The 13,960-nt window shown below is 43.4% G+C and overlaps 2 protein-coding genes across 14 annotated transcripts in view; one reads left to right on the forward strand and one right to left on the reverse strand.

Moving 5' to 3' along the window:
* Positions 1–5,659, reverse strand: part of TMEM68 (transmembrane protein 68) — a 47,906-nt gene extending 42,247 nt beyond the window's left edge. For 3 of the 12 annotated variants that reach the window (XM_089335255.1, XM_008255536.5, XM_089335256.1), the window contains exon 1: positions 5,518–5,659. The gene's annotated coding sequence lies outside the window, so the exon portion shown is untranslated. Of the gene's footprint in view, positions 1–240; positions 581–5,183; positions 5,391–5,517 lie in introns of those variants that run through there. The other 9 variants (XM_017341309.4, XM_089335257.1, XM_070076617.2 and 6 more) reach the window with 8 other exon arrangements.
* Positions 5,660–5,709: 50 nt separating this feature from the next.
* TGS1 (trimethylguanosine synthase 1) overlaps positions 5,710–13,960 on the forward strand; it is a 46,694-nt gene continuing 38,443 nt past the window's right edge. Inside the window, exon 1 of one of the 2 annotated variants that reach the window (XM_008255539.5) lies at positions 5,710–5,995. In XM_008255539.5, the coding sequence (XP_008253761.4) occupies positions 5,892–5,995 (104 nt within the window). In that variant the 5' untranslated portion in view covers positions 5,710–5,891. The remainder of the gene's footprint in view (positions 5,996–13,960) is intronic. The other variant, XM_089335253.1, reaches the window with a different exon arrangement.

Here is a 13,960-nt window from a genome sequence, read left to right on the forward strand (position 1 = left end):
AGTGTGCTGGCGCCGCAAGGCAGAGGATTAGCCTAGTGAGCCACGGCGCCGGCCTAAAACAAATTTAAAGATTTTTAAAAGGTAGCATAATGGAGCCTTGTGTGTCAGCTTTGATCTGAGTGCTTTGACACGATGGGCAAGATTGTCTGATCTGAATTTTATGTGACTGCTGTGTTGATCAAATACCAGGCATGTGACTCAGTTCAACACTTCTGACAGCTCCATCACATGATGCAGTACCTGGGATCAAGCCTTGGCTTTCAATTCAGCTTCCTGTGAATGTACCAACAAACCGGGAGATGATGGCCCAAGTACTTGGGTCCCTCACACCCACATGGGAGACACAGACTGAAAGCAGCATGTACACACGTGTTAGAATGAAGGCGGTAAGAGATGGTCCATATCATGGATACATTCTGAAGATAAAGCCAACAGGATTTGCTGAAGATGTGAGTCAGAAAGAAGTCTGGGAATCCACTTGTTTTTGTTTTTGTTGTTTTGGCAATCTGGTTTGTGTTCTGGGAGGCTCTGCCACTCACTGTGTGACATAGGCAAGTTATTTCTGCTTCAGTTTCATCACCTGTAAATGAAGAGAATATCAACACCTGCCTGATAAGATTACTGTGAAGATTACATGTTTACAAAGCTTAGCTAGCTTTTAGTAGATCCTTCTGTATAAGCACTAACCAAGTACTACTATCATTATCAGTGTTATTATAGCTAGTTATTAGAATTATAGGAAGAACAGATTTGGGGGTTGGATGAGTATCAAGAATTCAATTTGGAAAACATTAAGTCTAAGATGTCTACTGGACATCCAAGTAAAGATGTTAAATAGACGTTGGACACACCCAAGATTAGCAGGAAGGTTGGGGTAGAGATACAAATCTGGGAACTGCCAGCACAAGGACAGTAAACTAAAGAAGGTCCCTCTAGAGAGTGAATCTATAAGCTTTAGAGTTGGAATAACAACAAATAGCTAGCATCTTCCTCCTACAGGGGCATCCTGAAAGTCAAAGTAACAAGTGCTTCAGGAAGGAGTGGACACTATGTTTTAAATACTACTGAGAGGGGCTGGTGTCATCTGCAGTGCCATCATCCCAAAAGGACACCAGTACGTGTACCAGCTGCTCCACATCTGATCCAGTTCCCTGCTAATGCGTCTAGGAGAGCAGTGCAGGATGGCTCAGGTCCTTGGGCCCCTACACCCATGTGGGAAATCTGGAAGAAGCTCCTGACTCCTGGCTTTGGCCTGACCCAGCCTGGCCACTGTGGCCATTTGAGGAGTGAACCAGCAGATAGATCAATATATCAATCAATCAATCAATACCTCTCTAATTCTTTCAAATAAATAAATAAATCTCTTTAAAAATAAATAAATAAATAAATACTCCTGAGAAGTCAAGTAAGATAAGGAATAACTGGTCACTGGATTTCACAACACAGAGGATGCTGGCAAACCCTGAAAAGAGCTCTTTTGATATAATGAGATCAAAGTAAAGTTTAGGAAAGAATGGAAGAGAATGAATTAGAAACACAATTACAGCAAATCTTTCAGAGGTGCCCTACTGCATAAAGGAGCAAAGAAGGATGTGGGTATCCAGAAAAGGACATAGGTCAGTAGTTCATTACTGCTGTTGTTTTCAGATGAAAGAAAATTGAGGAATTTTTAATGGCAATGATGATGCACCAATGGGAGAGTGAGAAATGTGCAATATAGAAAAGATCATTGTTGAAGGGCATGTCCTTGACTAGGACATAGCACATAGCACACAGTGTACAAGAAAGTGAACAGCCCTGAGGAGAACTACTTCATTGCGTTACTTATTTACGTATTCCACAGGTATTTTCTGAGTAAGGAGACTTGACCAGACAGAAAACAAAAGATAGTAATCTGACAAAACATCCGTAAAGCACTTACATAATCCCTGCTACATAGGAGGCACAGAACAAACCTTGGCTAAAAATAGATCTCAACTGCTTCACTCAAATCTCTGACAAAAATGTGGTCCAAGATGATGTCCTAAAAGCTGCCACTGCTGTACTATCACAGGAGTTTGAAAGAGGTGCTTTGGAGTTGATATTTATTTTTTTAAACTGGCCACTTTACTTTTTTCAATGTTTGTTTATTTTGATCTACTCGAAAGGCAGAGCAACAGTGAGAGTGAGGGAGACAGATCTTCCAGCCTCTGATTTACTCTTCAAATGCCTACAAGTTGTGGCTGTGCCAGGTCAAAAATTAGGATTCAAGAACTCCAATGGGGTTTCCCACATGGGTGGCAGGGAACCAAGTACTTGGGCCATCCCCTGCTGCCTCCCAGAAATTATTAGCAGGAAGCTGGATGGGAAGTGAAGGAGCTAGGACTTGAACCAGCTCTCCGTTATGAGACACAGGCATCCCAAGTGGTGATAGCTCAACCTACTGCACCACAACTCCTCCAACTAAAATATTTATTTTTGATAATATGAAAAATAGGTCTTTAAAAGTGAGTGCAGTGCCTGGGATTAAATTCCACCCTGCCTTTTTTTTTTTTTTAAGATTTATTTATTTGAGGGCTGCGCCGTGGCTCACTAGGCTAATCCTCCGCCTTGCGGTGCCGGCACACCGGGTTCTAGTCCCAGTCGGGGCGCCGGATTCTGTCCCGATTGCCCCTCTTCCAGGCCAGCTCTCTGCTATGGCCCGGGAGTGCAGTGGAGGATGGCTCAAGTCCTTGGGCCCTGCACCTGCATGGGAGACCAGGAAAAGCACCTGGCTCCCAGCTTCGGATCAGGGCTGCGCGCCGGCCACGGCGGCCATTGGAGGGTGAACCAACTGCAAAAGGAAGACCTTTCTCTCTGTCTCTCTCTCTTTCACTGTCCACTCTGCCTGTCGAAAAAAAAAAAGATTTATTTATGATTTATTTATTTGAAATGCACAGTTACAGAGAGGCAGAGAGAGACAAGAGGTCTTCCATCTCTTGGTTCACTCCCCAGATGGCCGTGACAGCCAGGAGCTTCTTCCAGATCTCTCACGTGGGTGCAGGGGCCCAAGCACTTGAGCCATCTTCTACTGCCTTCCCAGGCCATAGCAGAGAGCTGGATTGGAAGTGGGGGAGCTGGGACTTGAACCAGCACCCAAATTGGATGCCAGCACTGTAGGCGATAGTTTTACCTACTATGCCACAGCATCAGCCCCCACCCCTGCTTCTGATCCAGCCTCCTGCTAATGCACACCCTGTGAGGGTGCAGATGATGGCTCAAGTACTTGGGTCCCTGGCCCCCAATATGGGAGACCAAGACTGAGTTCCAGGCTCCTGACTTTGATCAGGCTCAGCACTGGCTGTTACAGACATTTTAGGAGTGAACCAGAAGATATAAGATCTCTATCTCTCTGTTGCTCTACATTTGAAATAAATAAAAATAAATAAACTTTAAAACAGAAGGTAAGGGTCAGTCCTTGTGGGTGGTAAATTAAGCCTCTGCTTGGGAAGCCCATTACCCCCATATTGGAGTTCCTGGGATGTAGTCTTGCCTCTACTTCTGACCCAACTTCCTGCTAATGTGACCAGTAGGCAGCACATGATGGATCATGGACTTGAGTCCTTGCCATGTAAGTCCTGGCTCCTTTTAGCCTGACCCAGCCATGGCTGTTGTAGGCATTTGGGGAGTGAACCAGCAGATGAAACATTTTTCTCTCTATTGCTCTTTCAAATAAATAAGTATTTTTTAAAAACTCATTGAGTGCAACCTCTTAATCTTCAGGAAACAAAAGTTAAACATAGAATGCCAAGAGTACTTAGCCCAAATTACTAAATTAATTCAATGAAAAACCAAGAGTCACAACTAAACTCCTGTTTTCCCACATCCTAGCCTGGCTTTTACTCTATTTTAATGTGTATACATGTGTGTGTCTGTCTGTCCATCTTTGTCCCTCTCTGTGGACAGAAAGGCTAAAGTGTTAGGATTGCAATTTCTATTTTCTGTCTATTTCTACCTGGCTCTTCAATGCCCACTCTCCCCCTCCCCCCAATTTACCACAGGATATTTTCTCATTCCTTACTTTTAGTATGTGAGCTGCACTGAGAACACTCTGAAAATGCTATTTAAAGAAATGCCACAGACAAATTAATTTTTTTCTTTTTCCATATTTAAAATTTAATCAGAGTCTGGCATTCAGTTTTAGCAAATAATCAGTCTTACTTCAAATCATCAATAAAGCTGCAGTTTATCTAATATTTCGGTCTAGATAGCTGGCAAACACAATCCTTCTAATCTTTAAAATAAACCTTTTTGATTTCAAGCTTCAAACTTAAGATACTAACAATTACCTTTCAAGATTTTCCTTTTTAAGTTCCCAAATGCCCTTCAACCTACAGCTAAATTCTTCCACTCTATTTGATCAATGCTGTTCTACCCTCAATTTCCTATCCTAGCCACTCAGCCCAGCAATGGTGCCCATCTCTAGACAACACATGTGTGAACTCTGTAGTACGTTTAACTTCTCAAATAACCAAAATCAGCAGGTTTCAGACCTCAAAGTAGGGAGCAGTAAGGAATAAGCATTTCATTTGAAAAATCAATTTGTTCCCACTGACTCGTAAATGCCACTCAAACACTAGTGACCACTCTAAATGTCTGGATTTTACCTCAGTCTACACATAGTTCTCCAGAATGTCCAATACCATTTCGGGCATAACTAGCACCAACTAAATCCTATGTGTTAATAAAACCTTCAAGCCCTAACTTGCTTCTTTGAGGACACTGCCTAGGCAGTCCACTGAATATCACACTCCAAGTGCTGATTTTCCCAATTCTGAAGTGATGATCCAGTTTCCCCCACCCTATTTATGTGCATAGATACTCTTCTTATTAGATAATTAGCAGCTTGAAGGCAGAGACCTGTTTTACAGACTGCACACTCCAGGGACCCACGCAGCACCAGACGCCTGCCAGGTCTGTAACGACTCCAACTATTAATAGCACAAAGGAAGTGCTTGACATACATTGTTTCATTGAGTGCTGCCTGCATCCCCATGAAGTTATTATCAACCATCCCCATTTCACAGGTGAGCAAGGCGAGGCTCAGGAAGGTGCCTGCCAGGTCACACACGGAGTCAAGGGTTTAGTAGAAACCACTATTCCAAGCCTGAGCTGTCCGGACGCGGACCCTCTCACCCACTACCCACACGACCTTCTCACCGTACCCTCGGATCACCACAAGCTTCCCTTTCTCTTTTAAATACAGAGGCCTCCAGTGAGGATGGACACACCTTGCCCGTCAGCTAAGTTTAGAAGAAACCCGCGGAACGCAAAGTTTCAGCGTGCCTAGGGACATGCCGGGCGGAGAGAACGGGCTCGTTCGGACCCGGGCAGGACCTCCCCTCAAAGCCGGAAGCCCAGCCTGCTGGTCCGCGGGCCGGGGGACTCCGGGACGCCCGCGGCAGTCTGCACGCGCGGCCCTCGCGGCTCCAAGCCTCACGAGACCGACGCGCCGCGGGCGGCAGGAGCGCGGGGAAGCCACGACGGGGACCGACGCACCTCGGATGGGAGTCGGTAAGGGCAGCTCGCCTTCACCCTCCAGCGGCAGCAGGAGCTCTTCACCAGGTCAGCTGCCCAGGGAGGCGGACAGATCCGCGCGGCAGGTTTCGCAAGGGTAACCTGCTGGGGAAGCAACCAAGCGGCGGCTGCAGTCCGGACCGGTTTGGATGTGACACCGCCCACTGTCCCGCCCCTTCCTGCAGCCGCTCGGAGCCACTTCCGGTAGCGGAGCCTTAACTGTGCGCTGCGCGAGCGGCTCCGGGCCCGTTCCTAACCTCGCAGCCTCCAGTTTGCTGGCGGCGTCTCCTTTCGGTCTCCAGTGAGCAACGAGCCGAGCCTGGGGCCGAGGCTCCGGCTGCCTGTGAGGCTGCAAGATGTGCTGCGAGAAGTGGAGCCGCGTGGCCGAAATGTTTCTGTTCCTTGAAGACCGGGAGGAGGAGTTTAAGATCCTTTGCTTCTGCTCCAGGGCGTTTGTGGAGTAAGTGGAAGCGCGCGTGTCTTCTTCCTAAGCCGCGAGTTCCCGAAACCCGGTGCGGCTGATCCGGAAGCCTGCCGGGCGGCCTGATCCTTGGGCCAAGTGATGCTTAAGGAAAACAAAAGCCCGTACTGCCATTCGTGTCCAGCGGAAAATCAAATGTACATTGTAGATTTTTAGAGACGTATACTGGGGCAGGCTGTGTGTGTCAGTTCGTGTTTACTGAGGAGCGTGTAAGACTCGGGGGAAAGCGAGGTGTAAAGTGAAAGGTCTCATGGCAATGATGTCGTGAGCTGGTTTGGATTCGCATCTCTTAAATCCTGAACCTGCGTTCGCGCAGGTAATTAGAATTTCCAACATTTTAGCTAAAAGACTTTCCTATGTTAGTATCCGTTTTGACGTATCTTTATTTTGGGGAAATATTTGTTTCAGGTAGGGAATACAGCCAACTAGAAAATTAGATTGCTGTTTTCTTTATAGTCAGTGTGTGAGTTAAACCACTTGAATTTGTTTTTCGTGTCTAAAACAGGTATACTTTGATTTCACGTGTTGCTTGTTAAAGTCTTTGTAGAAATGAATTTTATGTGACTTAATATAATCTAATGTGGTAGAATGTAAGCTTGAAGGAGTTCTTTTTCATCCTGTGTTTTTGCAGAGTAATCTGAAAATGAACCGTAAAAGAAATTAAGCACCATGTTTAATTTCATATGCAAGTATTGTCAGATATGCATGGAATTGTACATTCAGCCAATGCTTTTAGTGCCTCTGTGTATAAAGTACGCTGGTGGGCACTGGCAGACCACACAGAACCTTTCTCTACACGCACTGAGTTTGGTTTCTAGCAAAGGAAAGATCAGGGTTAAATTAAGACGGCTCATTATGTAATTACTTGGTTAATTAGAATTTCAAGTAGTGTGAAAGAAGTGCAAAATGTTGTGATGTAGGATAATCTGACCTTTCTCCAAGGGTCGCAGAGGTTTCCTTGAGTAAGTAGCATTTGGAAAGAGATCTAAAAGAAATAAACTGAGGTGCATTTGACTGAGACTGAACTCTGTGCAGGCAGCAAGACAAAGTCTGTGAAACTGAGCAAAATGACTAGGAAAGAAAGGATTGATGAGGTAGTCAGAGTCAAAACATGCCAGGGGCCAGCGCCACGGCTCACTTGGTTAATCCTTTGCCTGTGGCGCCGGCATCCCATATGGGCGCTGGGTTCTAGTCCCGGTGCTCCTCTTCCAGTCCAGCTCTCTGCTGTGGCCCGGGAGTGCAGTGAAGGATGACCCAGGTGCTTGGGCCCTGCACCCGCATCGGAGACCAGGAAGAGGCATCTGGCTCCTGCCTTCGGATTGGCATAGCGCTCCGGCCGTAGCGGCCTTTTGGGGAGTGAACCAACGGAAGGAAGAGCTTTCTCTCTGTCTCTCTCACTAATTCTGCCTGTCAAATAGGAAAAAAAAAATGCCAGACTTTGGAAAACTCAGATGGCCCTCAAGTTCCCATGGTTTAATGTAATTTTCCCACTTTATTATGATGCGAAAGCTATACTCATTCAGTAGAGACTGTATATTGAATTTAGTATTGTGACCCTTTCCTAGCTCCTGATATGCTGTATGACACTCTCACAATGCTGACAAGACCTGACCCCATCAGTGCTTGTGTCACCCCCTCCTCAGTGTAGGAGCATCTGTATGGGAAAATCTGAAGCCTAGGAATGACATGATCAGATTTGCATTATGAAAAGATTACTCTGGCAACAGTGTGGAGGATGGTTTGGGGGAGGAGAACCACTTAAGGTCTTCATCCAGGCAAAAGATCAGCGCCAATAGAAAGGGGAAAAGATAGGGGAGAACCTGGGGGGTTGGGGATTGGATGTGGAGAAGTGAAGGCGATAAGGAATGGGAAGGAGACCAGGTCAGGCTAACTCCCTAGTATCTGGCTTGTGTTCCTGCCTTTCACTGAGATAGCAATCGCTGAAGAAGAATGGCTTTTTCAGGGGGCAGTACTGAGAAGGTCATGAGTTACATTTTGGTTTTGAGGCACCTATGAGATATCCAAAGGTATATATTAGTAGTTGGGTTATTGGTTTGGAGCCCTGGAGAAGTCTGGGCTAGTCTTAAAAATCTGAACCATTTACCTTTATATAGTGATTAAAGCCATTGATGGGGAGGGAGCAAAGTGGGATCCATCCTTGTGGAATTCCAACACTTTTTCTTTTTTTTTTTTTTTTTTTTAAGATTTATTTTATTTATTTGAAAGAGTTACAGAGAGAGGTCTTCCATCTGCTGGTTCACTGCCCAGGTGGCTGCAACGGCCAGAGCTGAGCTGATCTGAAGCCAGGAGGCAGAAGCCTCTTCTGAGTCTCCCACATTGTGAAAGGACCCAAGGACTTGGGCCGTCTTTCACTGCTTTCCCAGGTGCATCAGCAGGGAGCTGGATTGGAAATGGAGCAGCCAAGATTCAAACTGGCACCCATATGGGATGCCAACACTGCAGGCCAGGGCTTTAACCCTTTGTGCTACAGCACTGGTCCCCCCAACACTTTTTCAAGATGAGAAGAGAAGAGAAGAGCTGAAGTGACTGGAAAACAGGTAGCAGGCAAACCCAAGCATACTGTCACAGTTGTTTCATTGGAGTAGTCAACATTGGAAAGCTAGTGAAATGTCAAGCAAAATGGGGCCTAAAAGGGATCCACCAGAACTGGCAGGATCCACTGGACTGATTGATGCTTTATTAAATGCCACCACCAATTGTTCTACCTTTACTACTGAAAGAGACTCATTGACCAAACTTCATACAGCTCTTTTGAACACTTTTTTGATCAAGCCTCGTCTTCAGCCTTCGAGCCCAGTTTTACCAAGAATTCTGCTATGTCAGTTTAGTGTAATTTTCCACACCCTTGGTATCTGATCACTCTGGCCTCCCTTCAGCAAGAATCCTACATCATTCTCCCTTTAGCAAGAATCCCTCTAGCCATGACGCTACCCCATGACGTCTCCTCTTAGTGTTCATCCGCAGACACCTCCTCCTCCTCAGCTCATGGGCTGTAACTCCCCAGCTGGCTTTTCTGTATTAGGAGTGGGGCTAGATCCCTGCTCTAAGGCTGTAGGCTTGCTGCCTGTCTTGAGGGTCCTGATTAAAGTTCCCCTTGCTGTTTTAGCACATCAGAATAATTTTTTAAAATTTTGTTTCATTTAAGCCTTCCAGTAGCTCTCCTAGGTGTGTCTTGTCTTAACTTACTCATTGAGAAATTGCATCTCAGTAACTACCTAAAAAAATCACATGGCTAGCAAGTGTCAGCCCTGAAATTCTGCCCTGGGTCAGTAGTGACTGCAGAACCTATCCCACCAGATAGTGTAGAACATAGGATTTCATCAATTCCTGCCAATTAAGGCATTTAAGGAATCAACAGTTACTAGGACAGTTGATGTCCTCAAGACACTTTAACATTAATACAATAGTACTTCAAGATGTTTATAGAAATGGTATTAAAAGATAAGTTGATTATGATAACAAAAAATGAAATTAATGTATAAGTAGGTCTTCAAGAAGTTTGTGGATAATGTGTATTATGAAGAAATTATGTGTGAATTTTAAAGTTCTTCCACCGAAATGAGCTTACCTTTTAATTTCACTTTCCTGTGAACTTTTTAAAATACCCTCATGTATATATAGATTAGTTACAATAGAAGATTTTTTGGGAGACTGAAGAGCCTATACTTACCACGGATTGTTCTCAGGTGACAGTTTCTCTAATACTGCATATGCTGATACAGTACAGCAAAAATGTTTAATGTGTTTCCCTCTCCCAACAAGTTCCCAAGCTAGAATAACTATTTGATTTCATATTCTCCACCAAAAATCAGCTGGGTGGCCTTGGGCAAACCACATAAAGTTTCAGCTCTTCTGAAAGGAACTTGCTTTCTCTTTTTCTACTGAAACTGATCCTCAGTTCCTTTGCCATAGAGGAATTGCTCCTTACACTTGACAGATTCCCAAACAATGTATTCAGCATGTATTTTGGCCACCAAGTTGTCTGTGAGATAAAAAAAAAAAAAAGATGACTTAGGCCTGATGATGATGACTGCCATATTCAAAGGTATGAGTTTGAGGGGAACCATGTTTCCTGGGTAATCAGGCAGAAGAGTAACATCAAAATTTGTCTCTTAGAGGAAAACAGGTGACTTCAACCAAAGAAATAGGTGGCTTTGACACTCAAGAATCTAGCCTGAACCATCCATGGTAACTATGGCTGGGACAGTTGAGCATATGCAAAGTACAATAATTAATCAAGAATGAACCTTTTGCTAACTTTAATGCTAAGGTCTTTGCTCCAAGAGGAGCTTAGGCTTTATTGCCATGAAATGAGATGTATGTGTGAACTTCTTTCTAAACTATATCTGCATAAGCTTGTGCCCACTCGTGCATGTTCAAGTACTTCCCCTCATGCACATTCATTTCCCCTAAGACAAAGAAAACTTTACTTCCCTTGTGTAATGCTGCCACAAAACACACCAAACACTGGAGTAAGGGAAAGGGTTTATTGCAAACCTGACAGACTGGAGGGAAGGGGAGAAGAAGGAAAAGAGGGAGAAGGAGAGCATAAGAGAGACAGAGACAGAGGGAGAGAGATCAGGAGACGGCAAGAAGGAGTCACATGTTGAATAGGTCCTTTTAAAACTTTGCCGGGGGGAGGGCAGGGAAGTAGAAGCAGCAAATCCCATTAGGATGGGGGTGGAGCTGACACCAGTGGGTGGGCCGTGTGGCCACCTGGCTTCCAGCAATGGCAGAGGAGGCTAAAGCCTAGGATGGTGTCGGGGGTGTAGATCACGCCATAGATAAGACTGTGCCATTTTACTAACACCTTGACTAGAGTAGTCACTGCTTTGGAAATGATTCCTACGGTCACCTTATTTGCTGCAGATAAATTACTTTGTGTGTCAACTCCTTCTAGTGCAAGTTCTGATTTCTATTCACCAAGAAATGGACCCACAACTTGGGTGGATGACATGATGATGCAAATTGAGATGACTGCTTAATCAGAGCTCTAAGGAAAGTAATGTGTTAGCGAGGTTACTACAGTCCTGGTCAGTTCTTCAACTTTGCAATTCAAGTCAGCAGTTAAAGTTGATTTATTTAGTCCTTAGCCAGGTTCACAGATTAGTTTTTCCAGAGTCATTATGCTCTGTGTGTTGAATTATGTTAACCAAACTCAAAGATGGCTTTCTAGAAAATATTTGGCAAGTATGATGGGAAATTCTTTGAATACAAGCCATCAAAAATAAATAATTCCCAGTAACAAAAGCTCTTGCAGATACTTGAATATTGTCATAAGTAGGAAACATTGTTTCCATACAAATTTAGGAGATAGCATTCTCTATGGTTGCTGCCGTAGATTATCTGCAAACTTGGAACATATTAGTAGTAATCTTGAAAACCTGTTTCATCTCTAACCCAAGAAGTGTAATTCTGCTGCTTCCTCCAAACTTGACAAAGGCATATTAAGCTAGACCCTTTTTCCATGGGGCTTACATGAAAGAACTGTAGGTGGGACCAAGGAGCCTCCCCCGAAGAGTACCTGCTATGTGTTAGAAATCCAGGGCATCTTCTTTCTGAAGACCCAGCTTGCAGTAGTGGCAGCCCAAACTGTAGGCTTCATTCTCAGCCTACGGCCTGGTTGGGTCCTGGGGCTGTTTATGGGAAGCCAGCTTTCCAAGAAAAAAAAAAGAGGGAGTGTAAGAATGAAAAAATTGAGGAAATTTCTTGCAGCATACCACCAAAAAATGATATAACTGCATTTTCATTAAGGTGACCATAAAACACAATTTATTGACCAGCTAACCACCAGTTATAGTGAATTTGTCTTTTGAACTGAAACATTTTCATTACAGATAATCTCATACGTATTCTTAAAATTTAGAGATTAGAACCTATTCTTCACTTTTAGAAGCCGCATTAAAATTGAAATAAGTGAAAAGAATGGCTTTTTCTTTTAGTTAGTTAGTTCTCAGACATATAATAACTGTTTAGAATCAAAGAACTTGGAGGCAGAATCTTGGAATTGTTGCCAAGAGTTGTTCATTGAGAGGTCTGTGAAAATAGGGAACATGCTAGAAGTTCAGACTTTTAAGATAGGAAAAAAATGTTTCAAAAATGAAAACAACAGATATGAGTGTTGACTGATTCTGGAAGAGATTATTCAAATCAGTGCCATATAGCAGAAAACAAAAAACTGAGCATTAACATAGGTGCCAAATGTCTTCCTAGTCATAGGAGTTGATTGTCTTACTAAATAGGATTAGGATCATTGCAGCACCTTGCCTCAAAGGCAGGAAATAAGACGTAATGTCATAATTTTTATTTTCTAAAGTTATTACATTTACATGCTGCCTTATGAACAATATAACTACAGTAATATTCTATTTCATTTACATATTCAACTTTTTATGTATTTGTACAAAGAAGGTACAATTGGAATATTAAAGAGCTCTTTAAAATCATTAGACTGGCTGGTGGTGACATGAAAAAATACTTTGTGTTATATTCACATTTCAGATATAGTGTTCTAAAAGTTTTATATATATATATATATATATATATATAAAGCCTAGACTAGAACATAGGAAAATACTAAAATGAGGAGGTTATTGGTTTTTGATAAAGTCACTTGTGCTAGGAAGAAGCATGCTTCAATTGTTTCTTAGATATTCCATCTTGAAATAATTTCAGACTTAACAAGGATACTTCAAAGAACTCCCATATCTTCCTCACTCTGACCAGCTGGTGAGCAATTAGCTGCATTTGCTTCATCCCTTTCTCCAGATAGACAGGTGTCTGTTCACTGGGGGTTATTTCCAAGATCTCCCCACATACACCAAAATTTAAGGATGTTCAAGTTCTCTATGTAAAATGGTACAATACTTTCATATAACCTACATACTTCCTCCTGTGTACGGTAAATCATCTCGGTATTTCTTATATCTAATATTACTTACAATAATTTATACAATATAAATACTATTCAAATAGTTTTTACACTGTATTGTTTCCAGAATAATAACAAAAAAGAAATCTGAACATGTTGGTGTATTTCTTCTAAACAAGGTTGCTTTTTCTCCATAGCCACTGTAAGATTCAAATTCAAGTTTCCCCAACTTTCCCACAGTATGTCTTTCTGTTTACTTATTTATGTCTTGGAAGTCTCCTACCATCACAAAAAATGCCTCACTCTTCTAGAAACTATATTCTAAGCTTCATGTCCTCAACAGTTATATGAAAAGTGGTGACCTTAGAAAATGAATTTGTAGGATGACCTCATCTAACCTGGGTCCATCTGACATTTTATCAGGAAGAGTCTGGTCATCCTTTGGCAAGAATGCTACAGAAGATGCTATGTTGAGCTCTTCAGGAGTCACTTTATATAGGTACCGTAACAATAGTGCCCTTTGTATTAGCAGTTTTCGGGGCATGTTCCAGTGTTACACAAATACCCTGTCCCTCAGCAAACGCATAGTTTCCGCTGGCATCAGGAACCTCTGTGAAGGATGCCAAAGAATGATGCTTGCTCCTTCCTCCTTCTCATTCCCTTTTTTAATCCCCATGTATCATTTAGAACAGCACTTACAGTGTTGGCCTTCCTCTGGAATCTATTTGGCCTTCCATTTTCTGGGTAATGTCTTCAGCCCACCATGCTTTTAAATCACCTTCTTTAAAGAGAGTCATGGCTCTTGTTGTCCTCAGTACACTTACCTTGTTGTAACCAGCCTTGGAACCATTTTGGCCCTCCCCTCCTTCAGGCCACCTCAGTGCCCTGCAGCTGGCCATGCTGACAGACACATCACTGATGCCCTCCGTGCAGCTGCCATTCCCCATCTCACCCTGTTATCTGTGTTCCCAAGAGCCAGTGGGCATGGTGCCAAAGCGTGTTTGCACCACACCCTCTTCGCAGTTCACTGTCATGCTGTGAGTCCCTGCTTA

This window comes from Oryctolagus cuniculus, chromosome 6, assembly GCF_051225735.1.
Source record: "Oryctolagus cuniculus isolate XC-2025 breed Fujian yellow rabbit chromosome 6, ASM5122573v1, whole genome shotgun sequence".
NCBI lineage: Eukaryota > Metazoa > Chordata > Mammalia > Lagomorpha > Leporidae > Oryctolagus > Oryctolagus cuniculus.